The sequence below is a fragment of the Heterocephalus glaber genome, unplaced genomic scaffold (genome assembly GCF_053883595.1).
Source record: "Heterocephalus glaber isolate CG9 unplaced genomic scaffold, H.glaber_assembly_v1.0 deba00001572, whole genome shotgun sequence".
In the NCBI taxonomy this organism is placed as follows: Eukaryota; Metazoa; Chordata; class Mammalia; order Rodentia; family Bathyergidae; genus Heterocephalus; species Heterocephalus glaber.
The window spans coordinates 149,535-166,250 of NW_028258357.1; the positions used below are offsets into that span (position 1 = coordinate 149,535).

Genomic DNA, 16,716 nt, shown 5'->3' on the forward strand with positions numbered 1-16,716 from the left:
CAATGCTGAGAGCCATTTAATTCACTCACATTATCATTCTCTCCATGTCTATTTTTATCTCTTTCTAGTTCTGTCTCTTAGTCTGTAACTGATTTGGCTTAGCTACTTCCTTTCTAAACAGTGTGGATTCTATAAAAATAATGGAAATTATACTGCTGGTTTTACTGTAACAAAGATCTGATTCCTAAAATACCTTATTTTTTTCTCTAAAAATCTCATCCCTACTTGTATTTTTTTGTTTAACAAGTACCTTATCATTAGATTGTACACTCTAGGAGAACAGGGACTGCATCTTATCACAAGGTACTGATTCTACCTGTCATATGAGTAGTATTCAGTACAATTTTTTTTTGCTTAAATTCTTTTATTGGTACATTTTCAGTATACAATATGTTTACATTTATCATTGGGTGCTTGTACCTGTCAGTACAATATTTAAAAGAAAGTTTAGGCAATTTGGACATGGCCTAATTTTGGCAGTCAATTTTAAATCAACCTTCCTGATGTTTGGGATTTCCAGTTATCTATGGAAAGGATTTCCATCCTATCTATGATTAATGTGACATATGGATCTCCACAGGAGATTCATAATCTATGAAGAGAGGGCATGAAATGGAACCCAGAACTCTGCTATCTCAGGGCAGCAGGCTATTTACAGAATTAATGCTGTGGATAATCTAGCTCTCAGAGTGAAAGCTCTTGCTTGGAGAAAACTAGGTTGAAGAACTACTTTCATAATTTGGAACTTTAAAATCTTTCTTAAAATGCAACTGAACATATTTGTCTAAATATTATTAGTGTGGTTTCAGAGTGGAGGTGTTGAAATAGAATTGAAAAGTGCTGGGGTCGGGGTTTCAGCTTAGTGGCACCACGCCTGTCCCGCAAGCGTGAAGTCCTGAGTTCAGTTTCTGGTGTGTGTGTGTGTGTATGTGATATCACAGATATAAAGATTAAATACATTTTATATATGGTCTACTGTAGCTTCTGCTTGTTCAAAGGCTGGAATAGTAAATAAATCTAGAAATATTCCTATTCAACTTTTTCATGAAAATCAGTTTTCATTGCTTTTTATTCTAATCCAAGAGCAGATTGTTTGAAATATGAGAACCAGAAGTAACATTATTTTAAATTTAAGATTAAGACAAGATCCTTGTGCTTAAAAAGGTTTAAAGCAAAGACTTATAGTTGGTATCATTTAATTAAATTATAGTGTCCCAACTAGAGAAATGGTGATGAACACAATATTTTTCTAAGCCTTGTTAATGAGAAATGAATGTGATCATATATTTGGAACTATTAAAAAGAATAAAAGAAAATGGCTTTCATAATATTGATAGGGCACTGATTTGCCTGAACAAACTTTGATTTGGGGACTTTTTTCAGCTTTTCCATATTTATGATTATAATTTAAAAGCTTTTACTAACACACAATCTGCCTCCAATTTTAAGATTTGCTACATATAAGTATTTTGCATCTCCTTGGGTTTTTAGAGAACATTTTTATGTCAACTTTGCCTGGCAAGTTTAGGAAGGAAAAGATATCTTTCTAGCTTCTAGATTAAATGTGTAAAAAGGTGTTTTTAATCACAAGATTAATTTTATGACTTTATTTATTGAAATATAACCAGTTTAATTTCCTACTAGAAAAATATTTCAAACACTATACTATCAAAATCCTGCAAAATAATTGTCAACCTTCTATTCATTTGAATATGAATTAATTTAGGCCAAATTATTTATTTATTATTATTCTATATTGATTTTTCACTAAAAGTATCTTCTATGTCAAAATTGTATTCCAGTATTGAGTGCATGATGCTTTAAATATCAAATGATATCTTTTGGTCTTCATTTGTACAAGAGTGGAAAAATCTTCAAGCAGATAGGGATGAAAGGATAAATAATTACTTAATCAGATATAACATAATTTGATATGAAAATTAAATTATAAAATTTAACTTAAAAAATTGAAAAAGGAAGCCGGAGATTTAGCTCAGTGGTTCTGCCACCTGCCTCACAAGCACAAGGTCCCGAGTTCCATCCCTGGTACCCAAAAAAACCCCAAACAAAAAAAAAAAATTAAAAACAGGAGAAGAAAAAGTAGAATTACAAAGGAATTGGGCAGATAGATTTAGAGAAAAGAGGAAAAGTACAACTTAATGTTAAGGAACAAGACAACATAACCACACTTACTTAAAGATTAAATGCTAATAGGATATTTTGAACAATTTTATGTCAATAAATTTTAAAACATGAGTGAAACTACAAATTTCTAGTAAGATGTAACTTAACAAAATACCTTTGGCTCAAATTTTTGAGTCCTACTGAGAATATATCTTCTACCTATATGTCAATAAACCCCTTGAAACCAGAGGTTGTATTTTTCATATTACTATAACAAAGTATGGTAACTGATACATTTTAGTTACTCAGTAAATATTTGTTGAACTAAGGAAAGACAATACAGTAATCTTGCTTTCTCCAACCTCATTGAGCTTTGAGCATCCCCTGCAGTTATTTTACTTTGTTTTTGGTCAGTTTTCTCTTGTTGTCCTCAGAAATTATCCCAATTTGTCTCTTTTGTCCTCAATCCCCTTGCAAAATCTCATTCATGTCACTCACAGCTGATAATTTCAGCTTTCATTGTAAGCTGAAAATTGAAGTGGTTATCTCTAAATTTTTGTTGCCTCAACTTCTTGCCTCCAGAACCATTCAACTCCACTTGCATCCTTATCCTTTTCATTTTTTTTCTCAGGTAATAAAAATCTCTCTCAGTCAGGGATTTGGCTTAGTGGTTCCACTGCTTGCCTTGCAAGCACAAGGACCTGAGTTCGATCCCTGGTACAAAAAAATAAAATAAAATAAATAAATAAATAAATAACTCTCTCTTCCAGACACAGCGTGGTCTGTCCTGTTGTCTTCTGGATCCTAATTCCTTGTATCTGCTCCAAGATCATTATATTTCATTATTTTTTTACTTCATTTTCTTTAGTGCCTTTTTCTTACAATTTTATCAATGTGTTTTTTCTACTAAGGACATATAAAAACAAAGTCAAACCAAATCACTCAGCCAACCAAATGATAGCAATAACAATAACAATTTCAGTAACAACAAATAAATACCCTACTCTGATTCAGATTATCTCGAAGATTCTAGAAGGGCTTTAGGAATGTACAAATTTTCATGACTTGCTAGTTTGAAGCTGTTTAAAGTATAATTCCTCATATTCAGGTGCTACTAATCTGTGCAGAGCAATTATTGTAAAGGAAGGTGCAATACAGAAGTTTCATTATAGTGGGAAAACAGTAAGCATCACTGGTTCATAGAAGGAAGAAAGTAACTTGATAATCAAGTAAATGAATGTCAACATTCTTTATTGTGGGGATCTAGAGTGAATGAAAGAATTAACCTACAATATCTAGATAATTTAAGATTAAATGTTTGAAAGTAGATTCATAGAAACAATCTCAGACAGCAATGTATTTATCATTAGGTTAGATTACTCACATGAACAAAATATCAAGTGATAAAGATTAAAGACCATGACTTTTCACAGAATCTCAAACCTTGTCTATGAAACCATTCATATTCATAGTTAGGAAAATAGGAAAATCTGTTTAAATCTCCCTACATGGTTTCGATATTCAAGATTTGTTCATAGATAATTTTTACTTGTCATGGAATTGTTGATATAAGAGGTGAATAAATAATTTGCTAAACCAATGAAACTGCTTTTGTGCTGTAGAATTTCCTTTATGACCTAGAAGTCAAAATGTGGTCTGTTTTTTGAAAAAAGAATTAACCAGGAAATAACTTTATGTTAGAGTATATTAATCCCAACCCAAGACATTTTCTTGGTATCACCCATGAATGAAGATTTAAAAAAAATGCATCTCATATTTCTTCAGAATAGTTTCCAAGTTTTGATTTCTAAGTTTAAGTAAGCTTTAATTTTAAAATACTCTGTTAGATTTAGAATTAAATTAGTGAAATAATTGTACTGAAAACAGCCCTTAAATTTTCTTATCAGTTTTTAAATTGGTTGATGCTGAAAAGATATATTTTAAATTAAATATCATGTAACATTTAGACTTCTATTTCAAGTTTATGACTTTGGCTGTATAAAGTTAGATCTAATTTTTGATCTTTGTTTAGCACACTATGTAAAGAGCAATCCTCCCTAATTTGGACATACACTATTCAGTATTTAAAACACTACAATGGAAGATAGAAAAGAAAATGTGTGAATGAGTTATTTTTACAAATGAACTATAAATGATCAATAAATGTAGGAGAGGAAATTCCTTCTCACTCATATCAAGAGCATTCAAATGAAGATTAGACATTTTTCTAAATTACGTTTGCAGAAATTAAGAAGATTCATGGTATCCAGACTAGTATGAGACTTTGCCAAAATGAACACTCTCACATATTGTTGATGTGATCGTAAATAAAAATAATTTAAAATTTGGAATGGTAATTATTTTGGAGCAGTAATCATTAAATTGAAAAATGTATTCAAACCATTTGTCTTAACAGTCATGCAATTTAACTAGCAGAAATAAAAGTACCATTATGAAAAGTTATCTGTCTAGGGATAACTACTTAATCTCTGTTAGGAATAGCTGAAGAAATAAGAGGAGAAAAATTCTAAATGTTAATTGATAAAAGAATGGCTAACTATGGTACATCTAAATTATGAAGCTATAAAAATATAATGATATAGTCTTTTATTAACTTGAGAGAAAAAATCAAGATATAGAACAAATATTTTATATATGAAAGTAAAAAATGATAATGGAACTCATAAAATTCTGTTTTAATATTTTAAGCTTATAAGAACAAAACAGAGACTTAAAAATATCTTCAAAGAAGGAGTGTCTGAGCTGGATTTCTTTCTTTTTTTTTTTTCTTTGGTACCGGGGATCGAACTCGGGTCCTTCTGCTTGCACAGCAGGCGGCGAAACCACTGAGCTAAATCCCCCGCCCTGAGCTGGATTTCTTACATAGAGAAGGTAGGGAACCCTCAGAGTGATAGGGCTGTTCATTAGATGGCTGCTTGGAGAGCAGAGGTCTCATGCCTTAGCCCTTGGGTTGATGCGTCACCTCCGATCTGGTAACAGTTACTAGGAGCAAGGAACATGGAGTTAGATCTTCAGTGAAGTTCACTTTTCTTTCTTTCTCCCTTCCCGTTCATTCTTAGTTTTACTGCAAACCATCTTGTATATAATAGAGAGACATTCTGAAGTGTTTCATTTAAAGTTTATTCATGGTCAGATATTTTTCTATATTATTCATAAAAATATCAATTATAATCCCAAAAGAAAAACAAGCCCAAAACATAAAAAACATGTTAATATCTGAAAAGATTTTTGATAACATGTTTTATGTCTTAATGGTAAGTGGTTTATCTGTATATGCGAACAGAAGTGGGTTACTAAGATTTTTATGAAGATAATTTATAAGGACAATCTTCTTACTGAAATATCTCCATATTTGAGACAAAGTTTAGTTTTGATGTGCGTTTTCCAGGTAATTATTTTGATTCTGCGTTATGAATGGAAAAAACCTGCATTATTCTTACCATATGTACATACTTATCTGCAATATTTTGCTGTGAAGATCAGGGCAAAAAGGTAGCGGTGCAAGGTGGCATTGAAAATTGTGCTTAAGAAGTAGTTTTCAAAATAAGTATAATACAAAATAGATTCTTTAGTTTATTTGTAGCTCTAGATATCTGAACTGGACTGGCTTTTCTGTATGTTGTGATAACTGACCTGTGAACAACAGGTTTATGGAATTGGGTAAAGTTTCTACAACAAGGCGTCTTTTTCTGAGACTAATAGATGCAGCATTAAGATTTTTAAAGGCTCCTTTTCTGTGATCTCAGTGAAGTTAAGGAAATTCTCCCCACTGCTTCTGAAAGGAAATGTCTATTGAAACTGTTTCAAATTGCTGAATAGCCTAGATCAGTGTTCCAATCCATGCCACATGTGCCATGGTGGGCTGTTTATTATTGAGAGCACTGAAAGGTTTGCTACCACTGGCCTAGATAATCCCACATGTCTCCAGTCACATAATCTGAATCTATACTTTTCTCACTACTGTAAACTGTCTCACTACTTTTCAAATAACAGTACCTGTATTTATATTTGGAGTAAATTGGCACTTTTGTAATCATAAAACCTTGTGTGAAATTTATCTCTTTATGGTTATAGATAAAATCTACTATCCATTTTAATGATTAATGATTCAAGGATTCAGATAAATCAGTGGTAAGGAAAGAATATTTTCTATTCAAAAGGATATTCATTTACTTCTTGGATGCCTTGTGTTTTATTTTTCATTTAGTTTATTTGTACATTTTAGGTATACAATACAGTTACATTCATCATTGAGAACTTGTACATGATGTATCTTGGTTCTTATTTTTTGTCCATTCCCCTGCCTTCCCTTCACCCCCTCTATCCCTCCCTATTTACAAAGACTTTGTTTCCATTTTTTCCTTTTCTCATATTTTTTCCTTTCCCTTCTTTCTTGTCCCTTATCCCTCCCACTTCCCCTACCCCTTTAGATCTTTTCTTCCTATTTCACAATATCAATTATACATTTTGATCCTTGTGTTTTTAAAGAAGAAAAATATGAGATTCCATGAAATGTTTGTTTTCTGTGATATGAATCATACTTCCTTATGTAAATTGTTTAATAATTAATTTTATTGTTTAAAAAATCTAGTAACTTTGTAAATGCACACTTTTAGCACTACTACATGCATTTTTTTCCTTTGGGTCTAGATTTTAGTCTTACAAAACTACTGAAACTGAGGTAAAATGACTGAAATAAAAAATTGGAATGCTATATAACTTGTAACATTTTGTTCTTTTGATTTTTTCCCCTCCTGAAATTTTGGTACTTTCCTGAAGAATTTTGAGTCAATATTTACTTGGCTTATTTTCTTTGCTGGAGTGACATTTACAAATATTTTAAAGATTATGCTTGAGTGAGAGATGTGAGCTCTATTTTCTTCTTTCCAGTATGCTATATATACATTATTTTCAAAATCACTTCTATTCAATAAGTAAAAGATAGTCCAAAGATTCCCTATTTTAGATATTCCTATTTAATATTTACTATTTCTTTGGTTTGGTCTGAAGAAAATGTCACTTTTATAAATGTATAAAATTCTTTGGTGAATGAATAGTATAAATAAGATTTTGCCAACCTTTTATAAGAACAAATATTTGAACAATTAAGGCATCAGTATAGAAAGGAATGCTATAATACTTCAAGTACATAATATTAAGAGTACCATTAAAATTGACCCAAGCAAACCATAATTATAAACATCATACTAACACAGGATATACTGAATATACTTGAAAGGAAATGAAGTTGATTTATTGAAGTAATCTAAAATTCACTAATTTTCAGTCTTTCAGGATAAGTGACATTTTTATCCCATTATTCTAGATTAAGTTTTTGTCTATAGATATTGCTTATTTTTAATGATCCTTATGCCCATAAAGGGAATGATAATTTTCAATTTAAAAGTCAGTTATACAGATGATATCCTTTTTTCTCTCTTAGGGATAGATCATCATTAAAAACAATTAATGTAACTGAAACATCATTAGAGTTTTCAGATTTGGACTATAATGTTGACTATAGTGCCTACGTAACAGCTAGCACTAGATTTGGTGATGGGAAAACAAGAAGCAGTTTCATTAATTTTAGAACACCAGAGGGAGGTAAGTTCCTATGGACGGAAGCCAATTAAAACATATTCTACTCAGAAAAGAAGTATCAAATATCAGAAGGCATTGTTTAAGCCTTTAAACTGCATCCATTTTCCAGTTCAATGATTGGAAGAGCAAGCTAATCTTTCTGTGTCTCAACATTGCATCTGTAACATAGAAATAAATATATCTACCTTGCAGGATTCTTATGAGGATTAAATAAATTTAGATTTATAATACTTTCAACACCATATTTACTTGACAGATAATAAAAATTTTGTGTTTGTTAAATGAAACAAAGTAAAATGTATGAAGTCATCTCTATTTGCCTTTGACCTTTATTATTCCCTTTCAAATTGTAAGTTAAGATTCTGTTACGTGTCTTCTGTATTATAAATTTGTTATGATGTTGTTTTCAACTTCATAGCAATGTGCATGTTTCAGAGCCAGGGTAGGATTTTATGAGTGAGAAATCTGTCTGATCTCTCTTGACTATTGCTATGGTGGAGTAGTGGAGGAATGGCTCAATGTGCCTTATGTATTTCATTTCTGACATCTAAATAGATATTATTCCTAATTTAAGGTTGTTTTGAAAAACAGCTATCAGTTTAACTTATCAAATTTAGGTTGAAAATGCACATTTCAGACATTACTTGAGATCATAATTATAGGTTTTCTTAAACTCTTTGTTTTTATAGCACCGAGTGACCCTCCCAAAGAAGTACATTATGTAAATCTCAGTTCAACATCAATAATTCTCTTTTGGACACCTCCTTCAAAACCCAATGGAATTATACAATATTATTCTGTTTATTACAGAAATACTTCAGGAACTTTCATGCAGGTAAGACCTAAATTTTCTCCTACTACATTGTTACATTCTTAGTTTTGCTAATACAGATTTCTAAGTGATAGAACATTATTTACATAATATTGATAATTGTGCAAAAACGTATTCTACAAAACTTTGAATGGCTTATAAAAATGTGATGGAGTAATGTCAGATGCATTTTAATCTCCCTGTACACACATAAATGCGCACACACACACACACACACACACACACACTTCTGTATCAGTTTAACTTGCAAGTAAAGACTGCCCTCATTTCTACTTCCTCCAAGAACTGTTCTCTAAAGTGTTGTTTCATTCTCAAAGTTATTTCCTAGCTAAAAATACATTTGCATTTGCTTGTACACCATACAAATAATTTTGCTGTTGGGATGCATTTGTATATTTTCTTCTATTAAAAATATTTTACCCGTGCCTGCCTCAGAAGCACAAGGTCCCGAGTTCGATCCCCGGTACCAAAAAAAAAAAAAATTTAGATTATTAGTAAGAGGAGTTGTTATTATCACCATGACAGTGGACATTATTATTGCTCAAAGACCCATAGGAATATGGTTATTTGATTTCTGGTATATGAGGTTCTAGGCCTTCACAGTCTGGAGATGGACTTTTGCTATTGAGTGATAAAGCTTATGAAAGTAATCAAAATATATTTCACTTAGAGACATATCTTCAATTTTTCAACAAAAGTATGCTATTTCTTAAAAGTAAAATTTTCATGTAATTCTAATACATGGAAAAATCACAATTTTACTGGTTGTGATTAAAATAAAAGTGGAGAGAATTAGAACATGCTTTGGAAAATTGATCTAGGAGAAATAGTGCAACTTACAGAATACATACTTTGACTATGTGTTGATTGTGAATTTGGCAATGATTATTTCTTTGTATCTTTTTAAGTAAAACAAGAATAGAGATAAGACTTCTGAGTTGCCTAATCACATTCCTTACTTACAATCCAAGAGACATTAGAGTCAGTTGTGAGTGATGACCTCTGGGACTAAAGCAAGCTTGCCTTAGTGCCACTGTTGTGAGGTGTAGGCTAAGGATAGGGTAAAGGCAGAACTTTGAATGCCATCCAGGGCATAGCCCAGCAGATAGTGAAAATCCAGAGGTTGGTTTAGGGTAATGATGGCGAACCTTGTAGAACTTTCAGGGATAACAAAGGACCTGTTGTGGTATGCATGCCATAGGATCTCCACCACTCCCTCTGAAAGTGGGGTTGTATAAATGTAACTATTTAAAGCTTCATGCACAAAAAGAAAACTACTTTACTGAAAACCTGTGGATAAATAGATATAGATGAAGATTTTTTAAAAATAAAGCACCTTAGGAGCAGAAGGAAAAAGGAGAGTCCATTTGTCTTCCTCTCTGTACATCAAACAGTTTTTGCTATTCCCTTTTTTCTGCTGTTTTTGAAAGAAAAACAGAGATTAACAAGGGAATTTATTTTTCCCTACACTATTATTAGCAATATTTCAATATTTATTAACATAAATGGCATTCAAATTGCAGATTTTTCTTCTTTTATTTTGTTGGTACATGTTTGCATACAAAATGATTACATTCATTGTGGGGAATTGGTAAATGGTATTTTTTAATTCTTTTTTTTTAGGCTTAGCTTTTTTTTTTCATTTTAGCTCTCTATTTATTAGTGTATATTTGAAATACTTAAGGTTCATTTGCAGCTATATATTGAATAAACATTTCTACTGTGAAGATGGCATCAAATAGAGTTAATTTTAGGTAATTCTTTCTATTTTTCTTCATTCCAAATTTTTCTTATGATAAGATACAGAAAACATAAAATTTACTAACTCAGCAATATTTAAACATGCAGATAAGGTACAATTATCACCAACATCCTTTTCCTGAATCTTATTTTGCAAATTCAATCAGAACCTATTAAATATCTTCTTGCCCTCCCCTCAACCATGGAACTCCCCCTTCTGTTGTCTGTCTACATGATTTTTGTTACTCTAATTGGAATCAAACAGTATCATAAATTTCAGATTATTTTTGTTATATTGTATCCTAAATTTTTTTCCTTAAGTTCTTTTATTGGTACATTTTAGGTATACAATTCATTTACATTTGTCATTGGGTGCTTGTACCTGTACATGATGTATCTTGGCTCTTATTTTTTCCCCATTACCTGTGTGCCCTTCACCCCCTCCACCCTTCCCTATTTACATAGATTTCATTTCCATTTTTTTCTTTTCTCATAGTGTTTCCTTTCCCTTCTTTCCTTTCCCCTTCCCTTCCCTTCACCCATACATCTTTGGACCTTTTTCCCTATTTCAAATTATGAATTATTCATTTTAATCACTTTAACCCTCATTTACACTATCAGTTTCTCACACTAGAGAAACTATTTGGTATTTACACATGTGTGTCCTATTTATTTCACCTAAGAGTATGGCCTCAATATGCATCCATTTAGCTATAAATGACTCTAGTTTTTCATTCTTTATGGCTGAGTAGTAATCCATTTTATAAAAAAACCACATCTTTTTTAGACAGTTTCCAGTTGATGGGACTTGGGGTGCTTCCGAGCTTTAGCTATTGCAAACTGTGCCACTATAAACATAGGTGCACATATATCGCTGTGGTTTGATTCTTTTAATTCTTTTGGGAAGATACCCAGCAGGGGAATAGCTGGGTCAAATGGGACCTCTAGTCCTAGTTTTTTGAGGTATCTCCATACTGATTTCCACATTGGTTGCACCAGCCTGCACTCCCACCAGCAATGAAGAAGGGTTCCTTTCTCCTCACACCCCCACCAGCATTTGTTATTGGTTGATTTCTTGAGAGTGGCTACTCTTTCTGGGGTGAGGTGGAATCTTAGTGTTGTTTTCATCTGCATCTCTCGAATGGCCAGTGAGGTTGAACATTTTTTCATATGTTTATTTGCTACTTTTACTTCTTGTTCTGAGAAATGTCTGTTTATTTCAGATGCCCATTTTTGAACTGCGTCTTTGAATTTGGGGGGACTGATTATTTTTAATTCTGTATATATTCTAGATAGTAGTCCTTTGTCTGAGGTACAGCTGCTAACAATTTTTTCCCACATTGTAGGTTGTCTCTTAGCTCTGTTGGTGGTTTCTTTTGCAGTGCAGAAGCATTTTAATAAGATGAGATCCCAGTTGTTGATTCTTTGTGCTAGTTCCCGTGCTACTGTAGTTTTGTTCATAAAGTCTTTTCCCATGCCAATGTCTTCAAGAGTTCTACCTAACTTATCTTCCAGCAAATTTAGGGTTTCTGTTTTAATATTTAGATCTTTAATCCACTTTGATCTTAGTTTAGTGCATGGTGATAGGTATGGGTCTAGTTTTAATCTTTGGCAGGTTGAAATCCAGTTTTTCCAACACCATTTATTATATAGGCTATCCTTCCTCCAATGAGGGTGGTTGGCTCCTTTGTCAAAGATGAGGTGGCTGAGTATGTCTGGAGTTGCTTCTGTATCTTGTAATGTATTTCACTGATCCTCAGGTCTGTTCTTTTGCCAGTACCATGCTGTTTTATCACAGGAGCTTTGTAGTATAGTTTCATGTTGGGGATTGTGATGCCTCCAGCCATGCCTCTGTTGCTTAGAATTGTGTTTGCTATTCTAGGTCTCTTATGGTTCTGAATGAATTTTTGGATTGTTTTCTCTAGTTCTGTGAAGTATATTGTTGGAATTTCATTTGGCATTGCATTAAATTTATATAGTAGTTTTGGAAGTATGGCTATTTTCACTGTATTGGTTCTTCCTACCCAGGAGCAAGGGATGTCTTTCCATTTTTGGGAAACGAGGTGGAAAAGTCCGATAACCAACCGCCTGGACACCCTGAACTGATAGCACAGGAAGTAACAAAACATATGAATGAGGCTCTAGAAAATTCAAAGCAGAAATAATCTCCCAGATATCTACAGAGATGGTGAGCAGAGTGAAAGGCATGATTAGAGGCTCTAGAAGAGAAACATAAAAAATAGATGATCTCAGAAACATGCTGGAAGCCATGAATACCCAGCATAAGAAAGAAATGGAAACCATGATCACCCAACCTAAGAAAGAAATGGAATCCATGAAACGGATTCAAACAGATATTCAGGAGATTAAAAAATCCATTGAAGGGTTGGGGGTTTAGCTCAGTGGTTCTGCTGCCTGCCTCGCAAGCTTAAGGACCCGAGTTTGATCCCCGGTAACAAACAAACAAACAAACAAAAATCCATCGAAAGTATTCACAGCAGATTAAGGGAATGTGAAGATAGACTATCAGATATAGAAATCAGGATCACGGTTAAAAACCATGAAAACTGAGATTTCTTAAAAATAGTAAGGGACCACGAGAAATCAATCCAGCAGCTGCCAGACAATGCAAAGAATAACATAAGACTGATAGGAGTCCATGAAAAAACAGGAGAAAGCACAATTGACATAAAAAAAAACTGTTCACAGAAGTAATAGTGGAAAACTTCCCAGACAGAGGAGGAGAATTGGACATATAGATAGATGAGGCATATATAACTCCAACTAGCCATGATCAAAAAAAAATCTACATCTAGACACATAATAGTCAAGATCTCATAAACCCAACAGAAGAACAAAATTCTACAAGCAGTATTTTTAAATTCTTATTTTTAAATTCATTTCCCATCCCTCTCTCCATTTGCCCTCTTTTCCCCTCCCTCTCTACATCTTTTGGAACCCTTCAGTCACAACAACTGAGCTCCATGTAACGTTTTTGTAGTACATGGATACATTTAATAAAAGTATTGCAAATGGTTTCTATACTTCTGAATCTTAGCAATAGTTTTGCCTCTGTACAATGTAATTATGGCTTGTACATGATTATATTTTGGTTCTCCTTTTCTATATTTAAATAATCAAGTATGAGAATCTAACTATGGTTTCAACATGATCTTCTAAACCTACTAATTCAAACCTGGGTATATAACACCATTCCATTTGCAATTCATCTGTCTTAGAATATGTTATCTTTTAAATAATCTTAAGAATGCTTTTAAGTGTGACAGCTGCAAGAGAGAACAGACTAATGATGTGAAAACCTTTCAGAACTATAGTCTCATATGGCTTGAGGTTCATGCAGGCTTTAATGTAGTCTTACGTTCATGTTAAAAATAGCATCAGCGTCTTCACACCTGATTTTCTGTTTTGGATTGGTAGAATAGAAGAAATCCTCAGAATTAAAATCATGCAGCTGAATAAGTGTATAGCTTTTTTTTTTTTCTGGTTCCTACTCTTCTTTCTCCTTTCTACAGAACTTGCAGAATATCCTGTACCTACCGTGTTGTATTCTGCCCTCTATTTCAGATTACACTCACTTTAGGTCCCTTATAGCATAGCACACACCTTAAAGAAAAGGCAAGTGACCTTTATCTGTCCCTTCCCTGATGAATGCCATGCATGGCTTTAATGCTCAGTAAATATTTTAATTAAAAAAACATAAAATTCTTACAATAGACCACTATTCAGTACTTAGTTACAATTTTGGAGCATTCAAGTATGGAGCGACCTTTCCTTCTTATCCTGGTGAATTTAATCTCTGTTGCTCATTGGCAATGCATTTTATTCTTCCTACAGTTTTCACATATTTGTTTTGTGTAGGATATTAGCTCTCCTACACTTTAATTTTTACCATCTTATGTCATGTCTCCTCAGCATGTTATGACATTCTATGTCTTACATTTTAAAAAGTGCTAGATGAATTTTGGTTGATTAATCAAGTGTGAAAACTTTTACTAAATACCATCTTACTGTATTTATATAAACAAAAGAGTAGCCTTAGATAATTTGAGCCAAAAGATATTACTAGGCAAAAATAAATGGATGAGTGAAATAAGGGACCAAAAATGAAGATACTCTATATACATTATACGTGTTCCAACTGCCCTAAATAAATGTAACTATGATGTACTGCAAATATGCACTACTAAAAAATGGCTCTGGGATGTAGCTCAGTGGTAGAGAGCAGAGCCCTGGGTTCAATCCTCAGTACTGAAAAAGAAAAGCCAAAATGCTGATAAATTTCATTTTATTAAGGAAAGGCACATAGAAATTTCAATTTAAATATTTAAAGATCTTCACTGCAAGTATATTTGTAGATTGCCAAGGGGGAAAAAAACCACTGATCTGCTTTTAGCCTAATGAGGAATTATAATTTCAAAATTAAATATCTATGTTAAAATGTTCATCTCAGATTTTGTGATTTGTGATTAGTGGAAATACTCCTTCCTAGCTACTTTAGAATTACTTTGGAAATCTGTCCTTCTGATCCGTTTAGTAGCCTTTATTTTTATTAATTTTTTACCTCAAAATACCTTATCTTTTAAGGAGCACAGTGACCACATGTCCTACATAAGTACCCACTGCCAAATACTTTTCTTAACCACTGCTAGGTTTTTTTCCCCTTCTTTCTGTCTATCTTTTTGTCTTTCTTTTCTTTCTTCCTTTGTGTGTGTGTGTGTGTGTGTGTGTGTGTGTGTGTGTGGTATTAAGGATTGAATTATGGGCCTTCTCATTGATCCCTTTTCTTATTTTTTATTTTGAGAGTCTCACTAGGTTTATAAGTTGCCCATTCTAGGTTTAAACACATGATCCTCCTGCCTCAGCCTCCCAGAGGGCTGGGATTCCATATGTGTGCCACCACTCTCCTTTCACTGGTAGGTTTTAAAGCCAAGACTTGAGATACAGTTACCATTATACATATTCAAATTACAATATTCCTCTAAACTTTAAATACATTATTCATTTACCATGTAAAATATCGAGATAATTGATCTCTTTAATACATGTGTTACCTGCCAAATCATGTGCTCAGTAGCAATTACTCCTGAGTGAATTCAAATGATTCATTACTTACCAGTCATCAAGGTGTGGTAATTAGAACAAATTCTATAGCAAAAAAAGACCTTCCTATTTCACAGTATCTGTTACACATTTTAGTCCTTATTTACACTTTCAGTTTCTCACACCAGAGAAACTAGTCGGTATTTACACATGTGTCCTATTTATTTCACTTAAGAGTATCACCTCAATGTGCATCCATTTAGTTATGTCTCTAATTTCTCATTCTTCGTGGCTGAGTAGTACTCCATTTTATTTAAAACACACACACACATTTTCTTTATCCAGTCTCAAGGGTCAAAGGGGAAGGGGAAGTGTGAGGGGTAAGGGAAAGGAAAGAAGGGAATGGAATTAATATGAGAAAATGAAAAAATGGAAACAAAGTCTTTGTAAATAGGGAGGGATGGAGGGGTTGAAGGGAGGGCAGGGGAATGAGGAAAAAAGTAAGAACCAAGTTAGATTACATAAAGGTACAAATTTCCAATGATGAATGGCATTATATTGTATACCTAAAATGTACCAATAAAATTAATTTTTAAAAAGACTTAAACGTTTTACCAAGAAGCTTTATGTAAATAATACTTTTAAGTGGCACTTTATATAAACCAATTATTTCATATATGAAGTGTTGGAAAGCATTGAATTTCACATCTTATTTTATGTGAGATTTTTACATGGCTTTCACATGTCTGTTTTGAAATAAATCACCACAAAATTGAAGTAAATCTTTTATTGCACCATTCTTTTTTTTTTTCCTCAAATACTGGCAAAACAACCAGAAAATATTTTGCTGAGCTTAATTTGCTGATAAATTTCAGTACCATCTTTACTATAAATTTAGTGAAATTTACTATCCTGTTAGTCAAATTTACCATCCTAGTACAAATTACCATTATTTTTTTTACTGTGTGCTAGGCATGATATTAATCGATTTATATTTTTTCTTACAATCTAATCCTCAAAAGCTCTCTATGAAGTGGAGGTGTTTATTCCTATTTTGTAGCTGAGGGAAGAGAAACTTTGAGATTAGATATTTTATCCAGTGTTACCCTGCCAGAACTTGAAAATAGGTCTGTAAAAATCAAAGGATTCTGGGTAGATTGCAGTCATTTAGATTACTCAGTATAAACAGACATGTTTCATGTTCATGAACTAATTATGTAAATACTTACATAATTTGTACTAATCATGTAAATGCTTTGAAAAATCTGTTTTCCTTTGTTTTTGAAACCATTTTGTTTGGTTATGTATTTTGCCAAAATTTGGCCAGAAAGGAAATG

The 16,716-nt window shown here is 32.7% G+C and overlaps 1 protein-coding gene across 1 annotated transcript in view; it reads left to right on the forward strand.

Moving 5' to 3' along the window:
- Ptprq (protein tyrosine phosphatase receptor type Q) overlaps positions 1–16,716 on the forward strand; it is a 219,513-nt gene that overhangs the window by 63,065 nt on the left and 139,732 nt on the right. The window contains exons 18-19 of the mRNA XM_021258496.2: positions 7,589–7,749; positions 8,436–8,581. Coding sequence (XP_021114155.2) covers positions 7,589–7,749; positions 8,436–8,581 — 307 coding nt within the window. The remainder of the gene's footprint in view (positions 1–7,588; positions 7,750–8,435; positions 8,582–16,716) is intronic.